This window comes from Schistocerca serialis, chromosome 8 (genome assembly GCF_023864345.2).
Source record: "Schistocerca serialis cubense isolate TAMUIC-IGC-003099 chromosome 8, iqSchSeri2.2, whole genome shotgun sequence".
Classification (NCBI taxonomy): Eukaryota; Metazoa; Arthropoda; class Insecta; order Orthoptera; family Acrididae; genus Schistocerca; species Schistocerca serialis.
The window spans coordinates 258,931,584-258,951,548 of NC_064645.1; the positions used below are offsets into that span (position 1 = coordinate 258,931,584).

General features: G+C 39.0%; 1 protein-coding gene across 1 annotated transcript in view; it reads right to left on the bottom strand.

Annotated features, from left to right (window-relative positions):
• Window positions 1–19,965, bottom strand: part of LOC126416128 (protein Njmu-R1-like) — a 100,637-nt gene that overhangs the window by 20,764 nt on the left and 59,908 nt on the right. Inside the window, exons 5-6 of the mRNA XM_050083665.1 lie at window positions 13,708–13,824; window positions 7,321–7,617 (exon numbers count right to left, since the gene is read on the bottom strand). Of these exons, the coding sequence (XP_049939622.1) occupies window positions 7,321–7,617; window positions 13,708–13,824 (414 nt within the window). The remainder of the gene's footprint in view (window positions 1–7,320; window positions 7,618–13,707; window positions 13,825–19,965) is intronic.

The following is a 19,965-nucleotide window of genomic DNA, read 5'->3' on the forward strand; positions in this document are numbered from 1 at the left end:
ACAGTACTGGCCTGCCCAATCAATCTGCTTTGCAGAGCAGCCAATACGTTGAGAGCAAGAAATAGTTTTCCAGGTTCCGACATATTGGCAGTCGATCAGGGCAGGTGTTTTGTGTTGGCCAGAGAGAAGATGTGAGGGAAATGGGCAAAGAGAAATAGATGTGGACAGACTGAGGGAGAAGAGGTGGACACAGAGAGGGGGAAGTGGAGGTGTGCCGGCCAGGGTGGCCGAGCGGTTCTAGGCGTTACAGTCTGGAACCGCGTGACTGCTACAGTCGCAGGTTCGAATTCTGCCTCGAGCATGGATATGTGTGATGTCCTTAGGCTAGTTAGGCTTAAGTAGTTCTAAGTTCTAGGTGACTGATGACCTCAGCAGTTCAGTCCCATAGTGCTCAGAGCCATTTGTGGAGGTGCGTCCAATATAGGTGTTGATGCATATGGATGTGAATCACAGGGAAAAGGCTGATTTAGCATATGAACAAACTGAACAGTAGTCTCTGGATTCTCTGTGAATAACAAAACAATACTTCTTTGGCATTTGGCTTGGTGAGAGTGCAGTGTCCATCACAGTGTAGTAGAATGTTCTTGGCCTGGTTGTAACTGATGTCCTGCGAGATTGGAAGCTTAATGATGAAGACAATGGTGACATCCTGTGACATGGTGCAGATGCTGCACTCAATTACAGCTAGCAGTAGCGGGTGAGATGGTCCTTGGACTGTGAATGTGAGCAGATGTCAATCAGGTGAGTCAGGAATGCTCAGCAATGGGAGCTCCAAGCTGAGGAACTGTAGTGAGTGGGCCATAGCGTTACTACAGACGAGCTGCACTTATTGAAGAGAGCTCCATGCAGAAGAAACATGAACGGTCACTATCTGGCCATGGAGCTGCCCTGATGTGCAATTTCCGTAGTTCAGCTGCACTGCAGCCTTTACAGCAGGTTCATGGATGGGTGCTGGGACCAGCACAAGGAGTAGTGAGGTAGTGCCAGAATTGGCAGCACCACCTGTGATAAGACTTGCAATCCCAAGACAAGTGGCAACCTCTGGAGACTCGGAGTAAAACAGTCCTGCAGATTTACATTTGGATTGGATTGTTTCCTTCTGATTGTTAGAGTCTGTGTAATGAAGAGGCAAGGATTGCAGGTCACTTCTGCTACCTGTCTGAAGGGTAGTTGAACTATAAGTGCTAGCCATATGGTACCACAGTGGTTACACAGATTATTAGAATGCATTTGCATGAGCTTATGGATGTGGGAGAGGAGGGAATAGAACACATGATGTGAGAAGAGGCTAGTGGGATACTGAGAGGCAGGAGCAGGAAAGGCAGATGACTCAGCACCTGCACAACAAGATGAAAGGAGTTGATAAGACAGTTAACATTTAAACCTCTCATCCTCATCACCAAAACAGCTAAAGTGCTCCTCTTGTGAATTGCAACATAACTGTCATATGACTGCTCGGGGGAGAGAATAAAGCCTGTGTGTTGACCAGTTCATTATTCGCCTTTCTGTGTTTGGTAAGGGACAATGGCAGATACCAGTGATTTCACTTTGGAGGAACACTTAGTGAAAAATGAGTGGGTCCATAAATGAAAGCATAATAATAATAATAATAATAATAATAATAATAACAACACTGCTTAACTTTGGTAATCTGGCAAGAACTGCTGTATCCAATGTACTAAGGCCATTAGCAAGACACAGGTGACGGATGGGTTTTGAGAATGGTTTAGTAAGGAGCCACATTTTCAGACATTGATCGCATGGGAGAAGATAGCTTTTGGCCTGGAGAAACAGTTTGTCTTCTCCACAATGACAACTTCAGCATCAGAAAATTTTATTATGTGGTCTGTCTCACACAGTGCACACTCACCATGGCTGATTTTGCCACCTGTCTCAACCTACAATATCATTTATCCTGGTGTTGATGGATTGTACAGGCATTCCAACAATGACTTATTCTCATGTACAAGTCACGTGGTATATTCCCAACACTGAAAGTGAGTTCCTTTTGTCCTTTGTTGATCTGAGACACTCTTTGATTTTCTCAGTTGGTTTGTAAATAGTATTTACATCACGTTTGCACAATGTATGATCAATTCTGTCCATCACCCTGGGAATGTAAGGCAGAAAGCCCCTACACCACATTTCTTCTTCCAATGTGTCACTTCGCTAAAAGTTATATTTCATGATATTTCTTATGCAACTGATGGAGTACCCTTTGCTCCTCAGAACGTATTCCAGGTGTTTCATCTTGTGTATGAGGCACTGTGGCTGATACATTCATCTTGTGTGCATTATGAGAACATTAATCATCCCTCTTTTCTAGCTTCAGTGATGATTTGACAGTTTATGCACACATCAGTCAGCGTGTATCAGTTTTCAATACATACTGTTTCCAAAGTTTGTAGTGTTTTGAGAATTTCTGTGTAAATTCTAGAATCACTTGGCCTTCTGCCATCTTGAACACACAATATTTTAAATATAAGTGTGAGAGAGCCTATTTACTGCTCATCACCTGTCTGTGTGTGCAGGTTTGAAGTTTATCGTGAGACGACTATAGATGCGGCGGTCGAACAGCACCTACAAGTGTTTGCCAGTCATGCCATGGAAGCCATAATGAAAGAACAAGGAGTGTTTATGCATTCTGTGCTGTATTATAACTTTGACGATTGTAGTGGGGAAAAAAAAAAAAAAAGAACAGTTGAATTATTGTTAATTAATGCTTGTTTTGGACTTGGAAAGGAAAAGACGTGTATTGAGATTCATAGTGAGAAGAGGAATGGTTATTAAACCAACTCTCTTATAAATGTTATTTAGTTGGTTTCTGGTAGTCATATACCTATGTTCTGCAGACAATTCTGTTTGGTTTTGAGTCAAATACATCGTTAATCGATGAGTATGGTGACACTAAAATCTGTATATGTGATCATCAGATTACAAAGATAAGAAAATATTATTATTTTGCCTAACACATCACAAACTGTTAGAACTTGGCGACCTTTGAAGGTCACAGAAGAAAACAGGAATTTTGAGACGAAAACAAGATAAGAAGATGATATGTGTGGCCTTAGCAACTGAGTATAACAAGATGAGAGAACCATTGTGAGAAACTGGACTACGCCTAAAAAATCACATGAAGAAAATTAGTAAATGCAACAAAAGGGAAGACGTAAGAAAGTCATAACGTTAAAAGAAAGGAGAGAAGATCTCAACGTATTAGACTAAGAAGAGATACGCCGAGAACAATTTGACTAAGAAGATCTGATGTGGGGAGTAGACAGCTCTCACATGCATCGCGAGGACGCAGATGCAGAAAACAACATCCAGCCTAAACTCTATGCTGGATGAGCATAAAACAGTACTTTATTGTTTGAGTGTAAAGTTGGATAAACTGTTGAGTGAAGTGTACTCATGTAGTTGTTATACTTAGAGTGAATTTTTAAATGGTTACTAGACTGAAAGTGCATAGGAATACGAATAACGTGAAACAATGTACCAGACTCATACAATTATAGTTGGTGGTGACTTTAATTTACCATTGATATGTTGGCGAAAATATGTGTTTAATTCCAGAGGTAAGCATACATCATCATCCAAAATTAAGCTAAATGTATTCTCTGAAAATTATTTCGAGCAGTTAGTTCATGAGCCCAGGCAAATAGTAAATGGTTGTGAAAACACACTTGACCTCTTAGCAACAAATAATCCTGAGTTAATAACGAGCATCACAACGGATTCAGGGATTAGTGAACACAGGTGAGATTGAATATTGTAACCCCCAAATCCTCCAAAAATAAAGGAAAAATATATTTATTCAAAAAACCAGATAAAAAATTCACTTGACGCCTTCCTGAGAGACAATCTCCACTCCTTCCAAATTAGTTATGTAAGTGTATACCAGATGTGGCTTGAATTCAGAGACATAGTATCGGCAGCAACTGAGAGATTTATACCAAATAACTTAACAAACGATGGAGCTGATCATCCTTAGTACACAAAATGGGTCAGAACACTGTTGCAGAAACAACGAAACAAACATGCCAAATTTAAACAGACGCAAAATCCCCAAGACTGGCGATCTTTTACAGAAGCTCGAAATTTAGCATAGACTTCAATGCGAGATGCTTATACAGTTTCCACAATGAAACTTTGTCCAAAACATGGCAGAAAATCCAAAGAGATTCTGATCGTATGTGAAAAATGTTAGCGGCAAGAAACAATCAAGGCCTTCTCTGTGCAATACCAATGGAGGTACTATCGAAGACAGTGTTGCCAAAGCAGAGTTACTAAACACAGCCTTCCGAAATGCATTCACAAAAGAAGACGAAGTAAATATACCAGAATTCAAATCAAGAACAGCTGACAACATGAGTAACACAGAAGTAAATATCCTCGGAGTAGTGAAGCAATTTAAATCACTTAATAAAAGCAAGTCTTCTGGTCCAGACGGTATACCAATTAGGTTCCTTTCAGAGTATACTGAAGCATTAGCTCCATACTTGACAATCATACACAACCATTTGCTCGATGAAAGATTTGTACCCAATGACTGGAAAGATGCACAGATCACACCAATATTCAAGAAAGGTAGCAGGAGTAATCCACTTAATTACAACATTGATATGCAGCAGGGTTCTGGAACATATATTGTGTTCGAACATTATGAAAACAGTCTATTGACACACAGTCAACATGGGTTTAGAAAACATCATACTTGTGAAACACAACTAGCTCTTTATTTGCATGAGTTGAGTGCTATTGACAAGGGATTTCAGATCGATTCCGTATTTCTGGATTTCCAGAAGGCTTTTGACACTGTGTCCCACAAGTGCCTTATAGTGAAATTGTGTGCTTATGGAATATCATCTCAGTTATGTGACTGGATTTGTGACTTCCTGTCAAAGAGGTCACAGTTCGTAGTAACTGATGGAAAGTCATAGAATAAAACAGAAGTGATTTCTGGCATTTCCCAAGTTAGTGTCATAGGCCCTTTGCTGTTCCTTATCTGTATAAACAATTTGGGAGACAATCCAAGCAGTCATCTTAGGTTGTTTGCAGATGACACTGTTGTTTATCGACTAATAAAGTCATCAGAAGATCAAAACAAATTGCAAAAAGATTCAGAAAAGATATCTGAATGGTGTGAAAATTGGCAGTTGACTCTAAATAATGAAAAGTGTGAGGTCATCCACATGAGTGCTAAAAGGAATCTGTTAAACTTTGGTTACACCATAAATCAGTCAAACATAAAGGCCATAAATTCAAATAAATACCTAGAAATTAAAATTATGAACAACTTAAATTGGAAGGAACACACAGTAAATGTTGTGTGTGTGTGTGTGTGTGTGTGTGTGTGTGTGTGTGTGTGTGTGTGTATGGCAGGGGGGGGGGGGGGGGGGGCGAGAGGCTAGCCAAAGACTGCATTTTATTGGCAGGACACTTAGAAAACGTAACAGATCTAGTAAGGAGACTGCCTACACTATGCTTGTCCATCCTCCTTTAGAATACTGCTGCGCGGTGTGGGATCCTTACCAGATAGGACTGACAGAGTATATCAAAAAAGTTCATAGGGGGGCACCCCATTTTGTATTATCATGAAATATGGGAGAGAGTGTCACTGAAATGATACGGGATTTGGGCTGGACATCATTAAAGGCGTTTTTCTTTGTGATGGAATATTCTCACGAAATTCCCATCACCAACTTTCTCCTCCGAATGTGAAAATATTTTGTTGACACCAACCTACATAGGGAGAAATGATCACCACAATAAAATAAGGGAAATCAGAGCTCTTACGGAAAGATATCAGTGTTTGTTCTTTTCGCGCGCTATACGAGATTAGAATAATAGAGAATTGTGAAGGTGGTTCGATGAACCCTCTGCCAGGCACTTAAATGTGATTTGCAGAGTATTCATATAGATGTAGATGTAGATATGTTTGATATCAGCAGACTACTTTTTGCCAGGGATGCCCTTTTTGTGTATGCTACAGAGCTTTTTATGTCCTCCATGCTTCATTTCTCATGGATTATTCTGCTTCCTAGGTAGCAAGATTCCTCACTTCATTTATTTCGTGATCACCAATTTTGGTTTTAACTTTCTTGTTATTCTCAATTGCGCTACTCCTTGTTACTTTTGTCTTTTTCTAGTTTACTCTCAATGCTTATCCTGCACTATTTAGACTATTCATTCCATTCAACAGATCCTGTAATTCTTCTTCATTTTCACTGAGGATAGCAATGGCATCAATGAATCTTGTAATTGATGTCCTTTCACTCTGAATTTTAATCCCACTCTTGAATCTTTCCTTTATTTCCATTATTGCTTCTTCGATATAGAGACTGAACAGTAGGGGCAAAAGACTGCATTCATATCTTACATCCTCTTTAATCAGAGCACTTTGTTCTTGGTGTTCAAATATTATTGTTCCCTCTTCATTCTGGTACATATTGTGTTACCAGTCTTTTTCTATAGCTTATTTTTATTTTTATCAGAATTTCAAACAACTTGCCACCATTTTGCATTGTTGAATGCTTTTCCTAGGATGACCAATACTATAGCATGTCTTTCTTCCATTATCAAATGGAACATCAAACCTGCCTCTCTGGTGCCTTTACCTTCCCGAAAGCCAAACCAATCGTTATCTAACAGATCCTCAATTTTCTTCTACATTTTTCTGCATATTATTCTTGTCAGTAGCTTGGATGCATGGGCTATTAAGCTAATTGTATAGTAGCTGTCACACTTATCTGCCCTTGCTATCTTCAGAACTGTGTGGATGATATTTTTCTGAAAGTTTCATGGAGTGTCACCAGTCTAATAGATTGTTGTCAACTTGAATAGTCGTTCGATTGCCATTTCCTCAAATTATTTTATAAACTCCAAAGGAATGTTATCTAACCCTTCTGCCTTATTTGATCTCAAGTCTTTCACAGCTATTTTACATTCTGATAACACTGGATCCCCTATTGTCTTCCACACTGACTCCAACTTCTCCTTCTATCATGTCATCAGGTAAGTCCTCCACTTCATAGAGGCCTTCGATATATTCTTTACACCTCTCTGCTCTCTAACACGAATTTAACAGTGTAATTCCTACTGCAATCTTACTATTATCACTCTTAGTATAAATAACGTATTATCTGGTTCCTTAGTAAAGATAACAGGGTGTAAGAATTTATCTAAACATTGTAACTGAATAATAGACATACTTACTAAAAACTAAATTTATTAATTTTGTTACACACTGTCGATTAGTCACTCATCAGACCAGTTGAAAAAAAAACTGAGATAGTTTTAAGTAGATGTTTCATAAATTACCTTTAACTTGAATGCTTCTAGCACTTTCCTGATTTTCCAAGGTTCACAGTTTTCACCCAAAGACAACAGACGCTGTGCCCAGTCCATGCAGTATGAGTTACAGTTAACTTCATCAATTCTCAGTTTTCCTCCAGGACTTCCAGTTTTCAAAAAGACCGGTGAATTGTCAGTAGCTTCAGCTTTATTAATTGAGCCCAAGTATTGAACAACAGCACAAGAAGAGATGAATCTTCGAACATCAGCTACTGCTTTTGGACCTACATTATCACTCCCCATTACTTTTCTATTCTGCTGTGCCTAAACAACAAAAACTTACATACAAATAAATGTAATCATTAAATACAAACAGTGCTTCATGAAATGTAAATGGAATTTAGACTCTTGTTTACCCAAGAAACACAAAATTGAATAGCCAATAATGTAGATGACAGTGCCTGATACTGTTTGACCAAATATATAATTGGCAAAGCATTGACAATGTCAGCTGACAAAAACATATTAACGAAAAACTAATTTTTCTGAAGAATATGACAAGCTCATTAGCTGACCTACTACATGCATATTCCTAATTGTAATCAAACAATAATTACTGCAATTAAAATATCATGTCACTACAATGCTTGTTGAATACACTAACTTGTCCCAGCTATTGCAATTAAATTACAAATGAGGGCTGTTGAGTGCTAGCACAATTCAGTCTCGGAATACAAAGGTTGGTGAGATGCATCATTAAACTAAAAATATAATCAAAGTGAGGGACAGACAAATAACATAAATTGGATATCTTTATTATAGTGCTACCATTCAACTTCCACTATCTACAGTGGAGAACACCAAACTCAACTCTTTTGATCAAGTTTTTGACTAACTTTCCCCTCATACTGCTTTGGTGCAACCACTCCTAAAATTCATGATGACCATCAAGCACTTCTCAAGTTGGGTGATTTTACTTTCTTATTGCAGTTTCCAGTTTTGACCCTAGTCCCTCAATTTTATATTTATTAACTCATAGTTTTCATAGTGGTGGTGATTATATAGAGGCTCTATACATGGGTGATGTACTTGAGGACAATATTATGGAAATGGAAGAACATGTAGATGAAGATGAAATGGGAGATATGATACTGCGTGAAGAGTTTGACGGAGCACTGAAAGATCTAAGTCGAAACAAGCCCCCGAGAGTAGACAACAATCCATTAGAACCACAGATAGCCTTGGGAGAGCCACCCCCGACAAAACTCTTCCATCTGGTGAGCAAGATGTATGAGACAGGCAAAATAACCTCGGACTTCAAGAAGAATATAATAATTCCAATCCCAAAGAAAGCAGATGTTGACAGATGTGAAAATTACTGAACTATCAGTTTAATAAGTCATGGCTGCAAAATACTAACATGAATTCTTTACAGACGAATGGGAAAAATTGGTAGAAGCTGACCTTGGGGAAGAGTTTGAATTCCGTAGAAATGTTGGAACACGTGAGGCAATACTGACCCTACGACTTATGTTAGAAGATAGATTAAGGAAAGGCAAACCTACATTTCTAGCATTTGTAGACTTAGAGAAAGCTTTTGACAATGTTGACTGGAATACTCTCTTTCAAATTCTGAAAGTGGCTGGGGTAAAATACAGGGAGCAACAGTCTGTTTACAATTTGTACAGAAACCAGATGGCAGTTATAAGAGTCGATGGGCATGAAAGGGAAGCAGTGGCTGGGAAGGGAGCAAGACAGGGTTGTAGCCTATCCCTGATGTTATTCAATCTTTCTATTGAGCAAGCAGTAAAGGAAACAAAAGAAAAATTCGGAGTAGGAATTAAAATCCATGAAGAAGAAACAAAAACTTTGAGGTTCACCGATGACATTGTAATTATGTCAGAGACAGCAAAGGACCTGGAATAGCAGTTGAACAGAATGGATAGTGTCTTGAAAGGAGGATATAAGATGAACATCAACAAAAGCAAAACGAGGATAATGGAATGTAGTCGAATTAAAAAATCAGGTGATGCTGAGGGAATCAGATTAGGAAATGAGACACGTGAAGTACTAAATGAGTTTTGCTATTTGGGGAGCAAAATAACTGATGATGGTTGAAATAGAGAGGATATAAGATGTAGACTGCCAATGACAAGGAAAGCATTGCTGAAGAGAAATTTATTAACATCGAGTACAGTATTAAATGTCAGGAAGTCGTTTCTGAAAGTGTGTATGTTGAGTGTAGCCATGTATGGAAGTGAAACATGGACAATAAATAGTTTAGGCAAGAAAAGAATAGAAGCTATTGAAATGTGTTGCTGCAGAAGAATGCTGAAGATTAGATGGGTAGATCACATAACTAACGAGGAGGTACTGAACAGAATTGAGGAGAGGAGAAATTTGTGACATAACTTGACTAGAAGAAGAGATTGGTTGGTAGGACACGTTTTGAGGCATCAAGGAATCACCAATTTAGTATTGGAGGGCAGTGTGGAGGGTAAAAATCGTAGAAGGAGACCAAGAGATGAATATACAAGCAGATTCAGAAGGATGTAGGTTGCAGTAGGTACTGGGAGATGATGAAGCTTATACAGGATGGAGTAGCATGGAGAGCTCCATCAAACCAGTCTCTGGACTGAAGACCACAACAACAGCAACATTAAATCCCCTATGTCTGCTTGCTGTGATGTAGGGCACTTTGCTATTGTATTGCTGGACAGCGAAGGTTGGTACACAATAAACCAAATACTGGACCAGTTTTCTCATTGGATTGATGACTTTTTAGCAAATACAACTCAGTACAAAATTCTTATTAGGCAGAAATTCTTAAATGTGCTATAACAGTGTTTTTGGGGACTATTACTGTTCGTTGTTCTAAATATCGAAAGCTCAGTGAGGTTAATCACATCTAATATCAATGTATACAGGGAAGCTGCAATGCCAGAAAATTTTAGTGAATTCCAAACAATGGAAAATCCAGGATGGAATGTAACAATATTATGAGAAGTATAGTTGCTATTCACCATATAGCGGAGATGTTGAGTCACAGATACACACAACAAAAAGACATTCACAATTAAAGCTTTCAGCCTGGCCTTTGTCAACAATAGACACACATACGCAAGCACGCACACGCACACACACACATGTTATCGCAACTTACACACGACTGCAGTCTCAGTGGTTTCAGCTGCCTGAGACTGCAGTCGTATGTGTGAGTTGCATTTGCATGAGAGAGTGTGTGTGTGTGTGTGTGTGTGTGTGTGTGTGTGTGTGTGTGTGTGTGTCTATTGATGACGAAGGCCAACGGGAGAAAGCTTTAACTGTGAAAGTCTTTATGTTGTTCCTATCTGTGACTCAGCATTTCTGATATTTAGTGAATTACAGGAAGACTTGCAGAGGATTGATGCCTTGTGCAAGGACTGGCAGTTGACCCTCAACATAAACAAATTTACTGTATCATACATAAATAAATGGAAAACTCATTATTGTTTGATTACAAAATTGGCGATCAATCATTGGAAATCTTTAAATATCCAGAAAGGAAATTCAATTAGTCAGTGATGGAGATACACTATATGATCAAAAGTATCCGGACACCCCCACAAACATATGTTTTTCATATTAGGTGCATTGTGCTGCCTCATAGTGCCAGATACTCCATATCAGCGACCTCAGTAGTTCTTAGACATCATCAGAGAGTAGAATAGGGCACTCTGCAGAAGTCACGGACTTCAAACGTGGTCAGGTGATTGTCTGTCACTCGTGTCATACGTCTGTACGCGAGATTTCCACACTCCTAAACATCCCTAGGTCCACTGCTTCTGATGTGATAGTGAAGTGGACACATGAAGGGCAGGCCTTGTCTGTTAACTGGCCGAAACCAACAACAGTTGAAGAGGGTCGTAAGGTGTTATAGGCATATATCTATCCAGACCATCATACAGGAATTCCAAACTGCATCAGGACCCACTGCAAGTACTATAACGGTTAGGCAGGAGGTGAGAAAACTTGGATTTCATGGTCGAGCGGATGCTCGTAAGCCACACATCTCACTGGTAAATGCCTAAGGCCACCTCGCTTGGTGTACGGAGCGTAAACATTGGATGATTGAACAGTGGAAAAACGTTGTGTGGAGTGATGAATCATGGTACACAATGTGACGATCTGATGGCAGAGTGTGGGTATGGCGAATGCCTGGTGAATGTCATCTGCCAGCGAGTGTAGTGTCAACAGTTAATTTCGAAGGCGATGGTGTTATGGTGTGGTCATGTTTTTCATGGAGGGGGCTTGCACCCCTTGTTGTTTTGCGTGGCACTGTCACAGCACAGGCCTACATTGACGTTTTAAGCACTTTCCTGCTACCCACTGTTGAAGAGCAATTCGGGGATGGCTATTGCATCTTTCAACACAACTGAGCACCTGTTCATAATGTATGGCCTGTGGCGGAGTGGTTACACAACAATAACGCCCTGCAATGGACTGGCCTGCACCGAGTCCTGACCTGAATCCTATAGGACACCTTTGGGATGTTTTGAAACACCGACTTCATGCCAGGCCTCACTGACCGACATTGATACCTCTCCTCAGTGCAGCACTCCATGAAGAACGGGCTGCCATTCCCCAAGAAACCTTCCAGCACCTGACTGAATGTATGCCTGTGAGAGTGGAAGCTATCATCAAGGCTAAGGGTGGGCCAACACTATATTGAATTCCAGCATTACCTACAGAGGGTGCCACGAACTTGTAAGTCATTTTCAGCCAGGTGTCTGGATACTTTTGATCACATAGTGTATCTTACATACTTCTCTCTTAAAGGTTTCTTAAGTTTTACTCATCAGCCTAGGACCATTACTAGTGCAGATTAACAGCATAAATGGATAAGATCTAAAGAAGAAAACTGTATGTCATTACATTGTATCTTTTGTTACAGTTACATGTCCTTTTAAAAAGTGCAAGAACAACACAGAGATGCTCATTCAAGCTCTTGTGCACCACACATACTTGTTAAAATTTTGAGAGCACAGATTCCAGAAACAGTCAAGCAATAATTCACTACCTGCACATAAATATATCTCCCAAAATAATTGTTATGGTAAAAATCAGAACAATTCAAGTTCATTTGAAGCTTCACTGACCGTTTTTCTTCCTACACACTATTTATAAATGGATATAAAAGGGGAGAAATGGCAGTGGTAGATTTAGATACCCTTTATTAAAAACCACAAAGTGGCCTACTGAAGCAAATATACTGTTTACTTGAACACTTCCAATACATGCCACCTGAGAACTAAGGCAAGAAAAGGTACGGTGTGAAAAAGCTGCTAATGATTCCTTCTCTATCTGTCGTCCAGCTACCATCACCCTGCTCCAAAATACACCCTTCACTACTGTTCTGTAAAGTGCCATACCAGAAAAATACCTCGTATTTTTATCTGTTTCTATCCCCATCCCTTCTCCCCTCCCCTCCCCCCCCCTCCCCTCTCTCTTTCTCTAAGGAATTTGCGTCCCATAAAGCCTCGTAATTTTTCTATGTAACCAATTTCTGATTTTTATATTGTGCTTTTGTGCTCTATTTTGATTAATTTTCTGCTACTTTTTTTCTATTTCTTTTGTCTCAGCAAAGATTAAACAAATCAAGGGTGAGCTGTCTGCCACATCTGAAGCCACAGAGCTTGGGTCCTTAAGTTGTAACATGAATACTGAGATCAAACAAACTGATGATAAAATTACAATGTGCTTCTATGCACAGCTTTACACCAGTTCAGGACACAAGCCAATGTGAAGTCTAATGGCAACTGGAGACAAGATGTATTTGACAGCCATAACTACTGAAGATTACCCTCATTGTCACACAGATAATTGGATGGTATCTGAAATACATCTGTATCTGCACCCAACTCAACATATATTACACCATCAATATACCTGGAAACCAGATAGAATATGATCGATTCTCTAAGTATTTTTTTTCCTTTTTTTTCATATATACTATTCATTATAAAATGTCATTTACAAGTCACATAAACTGAAGCACGCAGAGTACTTATCAATCCACCATCTCTGACCTACTTTCTCTGATGCATCCTCTGTTACCTTTGTTTACCCCCGTCCTCACTAAAAGTGGATCACTCTCATCCTAATGTCTGAGTGACCTGCCCTCCTTCTAACCTTCCCCATCCTATTCCCCCGTTCGCCTAAGAAAGTAACTAATAGTTTTGAAAGCTATGATAGTCTCACGTATTTCTACATGTGTCAATCTTCAGTGCTAAATATTTCTCCAACTGAATGTAAATCCTGAACCGCAGAATAACACATATATTATTACTTGTAAAGGTAGAGTTTTTTTATATAATGTCAAATGGAGCATTTAAAAAAAAATGAAAAAGGACATCCAAAGATGATAATATATACCAGCTGAAGAAGAATTGCAACTTCTTCTCCCATAGTGTTAAGTACACGGCACACATAATAAACACAGTCTGCCAGCCATGTTGATAATTCTGCATGCAGTCCTTTGGGAAATTCAGTCTGCAACAAAAGACAAAAAGCACACATTCACCATACCAATCAACTGTTAGGATTCATATTATAAACAATAAATTTAGAGAAAAAAAAACTATGTACAGAAAGGATATTATTGTAGTTCACTAACAAGTTGTTTGATTTATAGATCTGCATTACCTTTTGCTGTAAAATCTCAAAGAGCTTTTATGAATGAAAAGTATATCTAATAGAAAATAAATGTTCATACTGATATCCACAATTTAAAATATAGAGATAAATAATGTGTAATGAATAAAAGTATGTTACTAGTTTTAAGTTTATTTTCTTTAACTTATATTTCCTCTATCACTGAAATGAGTCAGTGCAATTTTATAACATTTGAAATCATTCTTTCTTGAGCTCTCTTCCATTTAAGGGTGACTCTGTTTTTCTACAGGAAATAAACTTTGTTTCATAAGACTTTTTTAAAAATTTATTCTGCAATTTCTTCGCCGACTTGTATGTGACTTTTACAGTTACATTTCTGTAGCGTAACATCATGTACTGTCAGTCCGGTTAAGACTCCCATGAATGGTTTGAGCACAAAATAAATTTTGTATAACTCACAATCCTCCTGCAGTGCTTATGTTTCATATGAACAAATAGCAGAGGCTCAAATAGGCAGAGAGACAAGGCCCAACAAAAATCCTTGGATTATGTGTGAGACATTAAAATAAATGACAAAAGAAAAAAATTAAAAATTCAGAAAATGAAACAGGAAAAAGGGAATAGGGATGTCTAATGAGTGCAAAATGGCATAGCAGGAACTGCTACAAGAGAAATGCAAAGTTGTAGAAGCATTCATGAAAAATAAATACTGCATTTAGAAAAACTGAGGGAAATTTTGGAGAAATGAAAAGCAGTTATAAGAATATCAAGAACTCAGATGCCATACTGGTGCTAAGCAAAGAAAGGAAAGCTGAAAGGTAGAATGAATTTACAGAAGCACTACTGAAGGGAAACAAACGTGAAGACAAAATTATAGAAAGGGAACATGAAGTAAATGAAAATGTTATGTGGGATAGTGATACTACAAGAAGAATTTGATATAGCACCGAAAGGCCGAACTCGAAACACACACACACACACACACACACACACACAAGTGCAACACACACACACACACATGACCACGGTATGTGGCAGCTGAAGCCACACTACGAGTAGGAGCAGCAGTGAATAATGGGGAGAGGCAACTGGGTGGGGGTAAGGATGAGGCCGGGGCGCAGAAGGGGAGGGCTAGCAGGGTAGGGGTGGGGAACAATAAAGTGCTGTTGGGGGGAGTGCAGGGACAAAGCAGAGAGAGGGTAAGACAGCTAGGTGCAGTTTGGAGGTTAGACAGAGAGAGGTGGGGTGTGGGGGTAGTGGAAAAGCAGACAAGTACAAAGTACAGAGGTGGAATAGAGGGCTGTGTAATGCTGAAATAGGAAAGGGATGGGGCTGATGGGTAAGGACAATGACTAATGAAAGTTGAGGCTACGAGGGTTACAGAAACGTAGGATATATTGCAGGGCAAGTTCCCACCTGCGCAATTCAGAAAAGCTGGTGTTGATGGGAAGGATCCATGTGGTACAGGCTGTGAAGCAGTCATTGAAATGAAGAATGTAATGTTGGGTGGCATGCTCAGTAAGAGGGTGGACCAGTTGTTTCTTGGCCACAGTTTGTTGGTGGCCATCCATGCGGACAGACAGCTTTTTGGTTGTCATACCCATGTAGACTGCAGCATAGTGGTTCCAGCTTAGCTTGTTGATCACCCGTGGTTTCTCAGGTAGTTGTGCCTTTGATGGGATAGGTGATGTTTGTGACCGGAGTGGTGGTGGTGGTGGTGGTGGTGGTGGTGGTGGTGGGAGGACGCACGGGACAGGTCTTGCATCTAGGTCTACTACAGGGATATGAGCCATGGGGTAAGGGGTTGGGAGCAGGGGTTGTGTAGGGATGGAAGAGTATATTGTATAGATTTGGTGGATGGCCTAATACCCCTTAAACATGTATAATCAATGCTAAAAAAAATTCTCTTTTTCAGACAGACTTTTCTTGCCATTTCTGATATAAATTTTATATCCACTCTAGTTTTGCCACCATCAGTTATTTTAGTGGCCAAATATCAAACGCGTCAGTTCCTTTTAGTGCCTCAATTCATAATCCAATTTCCTCAGCACTGCCCAGTTTAATTTTACTACATCCCATTATCCCTCTTTTGATTTTGTTGATGTTCATCTTATAGCCTCCTTTCAAGTGACTGTCCACTCCATTCAACTGCTTTTCCAAGTTCTTTGCTGTCTCTGACAGAACAAAAATTTCATTGGCAAACCTCAAAATTTTTATTTCTTCTCCCTGAACTTCTAATTCCTTTCCCAAATTTCTCCTTGCTTTTCTTCACAGCTTGCACAATGTACAAATTGAAAACCATTGGGGATAGGCTGCAACCTTGCTTCACTCCTTTCTCAATCAAAGCTTATCTTTCATGCCCTTCAACTCTTATAAATGCCTTTTGGTTTCTGTACTAGTTGTCAATAACCTTTCATCCCCGCTACCTTCAAAAATTTAACGTATGTATTCCAGTAAACATTGTCAAAAGCTGTCTCCAAATCTACAAATGCTATAAACATAGGTTTGCCTTTCTTTTACTTATCTTTTATGATAAGTCATAGGGCAGTATAGCCTTCCATGTTCCAAAAGGCATTTTCTCTTTAGACCATGTAATTGTGCTTCCGAACTGTCATCCATCATGTCCATCTGTAATGTTATTTGGAAACGTATGGCAGTGGCGGCTTGCAATGAACTGTTTCTCAATCAGTGTTACCTGAGGATCACAAGTCTGAGTAGTATAGTCAACAACCCTCTAAATACAGCACTAGTCATTTGCACCTTCACAGTAGCATTTCTAAATAGTGTCTGTTATTGTTATAAGCAAGACAACCATTTTATTTAAACATGACAGAAGCACACAAATGGTATGCAGATCTCACATACATTCCAAGCATCAAATTACCTTCTTACTGCCACAGAGCATGTACAGTAATCCAGAAGTATCACTGTTTTGTAGTTGTACATATCAGTATTGCATGAGAAAGGTTTGCCTTTTCTTGTCATTCAGCTCATCTTTTTAGTTCTGTTCTTTTCTTCTCATGTCACTTTATCTTGGGTTTAGGGACCAAAAAATGTTGTATCGTGAAAATATAGTAACAACAGTGTGCTAGATCCGCAACAAACTTTGTTTCTCATCACAGAACTACACATATCAAAAAGTCAGGGATACTTCTCCAAAGAATAATCAGATATTCTCTCACTCTTAACAGGTCTCTCACTCCATGATAGAGATGGTAGTATGGACCAAAACTCAAGAAATATTTCTGGTAAACATGGGATCTAAAATGTATACCTTAAGAGCTATAAGCACTTTTTCATCTTCAGTACTGTGAAACATCTCTTCTACTACAAGTTGGTTTCCATATCTTTGGAGGAGGTAGATGGACCAAAACAATTCACTTTAGAGCCCTTGTTTGCCAATTTTTCCGCCTTCTTTTGGTTCACACTACCTCCTACAAAAACATGGAAACCAAAGAGCTTATGGTAGAAGGGAGATGTTACACATTATTGAAGATGAACAAGTGCTCACAGCTCTTAAAAATGTCTTAAAGTTTATGGTATGGTTCTGAAATCTCTGTCTTACCATTATATAAACAATCTGAAACCTGAAGTTTCTCCATGGCTCTTCTTCACACACAACTTTTATTCATGATTCTTAAGCCAAGTGATTGTGATGATTAAATTATTCTCTATGCAGAATTCTACTAGATGACTTCCTCTTTCATTCCTTTCACTCAGTCCATGTTCTCCAACTATTTTTCCCTCTTTTCCTCTTCCTACTACTCAATTCTAGTCATCCATCACAATTAAATTTTCCAATCCCTTAACATTCTCAATAATTTCTCTTATGTCATCATACATTCCTTCAATCTCTTCACCACCTGCGGAGTTAGATGGTGTATAAACTTGCAGTACTGTGTTGGGTGTTGGCTTTGTTTCTGTCTTGGCTATGATGATGTGTTCACTATGCTGCCCATAGTAGTGTACCTGTATTCTTATTTTGTTAATGATTAGACCTATTCCTGCATTACTTCTATTTGATTTTGTATTTATAACCCTGCCCCCAGCTGGCAATCACCATTTAACCACCTAGCAGAGATGCATTTCCTCAGGGAAAGTAATTGCTATAGTTTTTCCTTGCTTTCACCTATTAGCAGTGCCAGCACAGCAAGGCCATGAAGGCATGTTACAAGGAGAGATCACTCAATCATCCAGACAACTGCCCCAGCAACTACCGAAAAGACTGCTTCTTTTCTTCAGGAACCACATGCTTGTCTGACCTCTGTACAGATACCCATCCACTGCGGTTGCTCCTATGCTATCACTGTCTGTATCATTGAGGCAAATTACACATCTCTTATCATGTGTAGCATTTTTTGTGCCAATCAGTGTATAAATACTGAGAGCAGTTTACAATACACAATGATTAGTCGTGCAGCTCTACAATGAACACTTCAACTTCCCACTCACCAAACAAAGATGTTCAGCCCCTGAATCTAGATAATCAGATAATTTGTATGAGTGGCTAATGAGGTTGTTTTTAATTTTCTTTGGGATTGGTAGAGTTTCCTATTTCTTGCTTTATGTTAAATGGGAGCTTGCTATATACATCTGCACCAGCGTATGTAACTCCACTCTGAATCGCAAACAAAGGGGCAGTCTGCATTGAAAATGGGATCTTTCTTGCTTGTCTGAAACTGCTTGTTAAGAGTCTTTGTGAGATTAAGTCTTAAACCATTTGCTGTGAATCCATTGTATGCTTGTTCAACTATCATCCAAGCTGTATCTTGAAAGTTTGAAGCAGTAATTATGTAGAGATGGAAAGGCTTGCACAGGATGGACTAGAATGGAGAGCTGGAGCAAATCATTCTTTGGACTGAAGACCACAACAACAAAATGAACAAATAAATGTAGAATGTTACAGAATTCATTGAAATCAAATTCTCCAGTTGCTAATTATGTTGTAGTTTTATCTACTAGCTGGATCAGCTTCATTATGAATCATTCTCAAGTATTTATGTGGAGAACAACATGATCACAGAATATATCTGTACAAGTTCAAATACCATTTTGTAGTCAGCTGGAGTAGAAAAAAATCAATTCATTAACTATGTCATAACAAGTGCCTGATTGCCATTAAATTTAGTGATGTTTACAAACATTACCTTTAGTGTTGCCTTGTTAAGGGTCACTCTCCCAAAAACATCAGTCTTCGAGGTAAAGTAAAACACACTTTTTTATTTCGGAAAATAGAAATGCTCTAGCATAAATAATTTTGAACTGTTCTTTAGTGGAAGAAGAAACTAAATTAAATTGAACAGTGCTATTGATGAAAAGCAGCACTGACAAATGGTTCTCAAAAGCTCCCAATGAGAGAAAAATAAAGTACAGAATAAGTACTGAGATTGGGAATCGATCTTTCAAGTGAGATTTTCATCAGGCAAAGTTCACAACTGTGTTAATTTTCCCCTTAAGAATCCATTGCCATATCTTTAGTGACTTGTCTTCTTCACTGCTGCCTCTGCCACCTGTCTACCTGCAGATCACACACTTTAACTTGACCCCTGTAAGATTACAAGTATTTATCCTGTATGTGACAATGACTCACCCCTACGCTTCTTCGCTACAGCACAGTGGCATCACTGATGGGAATTGACCCATAGTCCTAGAAGGGATAGATTTGCAGGTGGAGATCATTGGGCATGGAAGAATAAGTCACACCAGAGCCATGACGAGTAGGACAAATATGTATGTGAGAAAAGCAATCGTGGTTAAAATAATAATTTTGAAACACAGGATTAATTTCATATTAGGGGAGTTGTTATATAATTAAAAGGCTTATTGATTATTAAACCTACTCCTGCATTACCCCTATTTGATTTTATATTTTTAACCCTGTACTCACCTGGCCAGAAGTCCCGTTCCTCCCATCACCTAACTCCAACCTATCCATTTCCATTTTTAAATTGTCTAGCCCACCTGCCCGATTAAGGGCACAGCAAGGCCATTTTGATTGATGTTACAAGGCCAGATCAG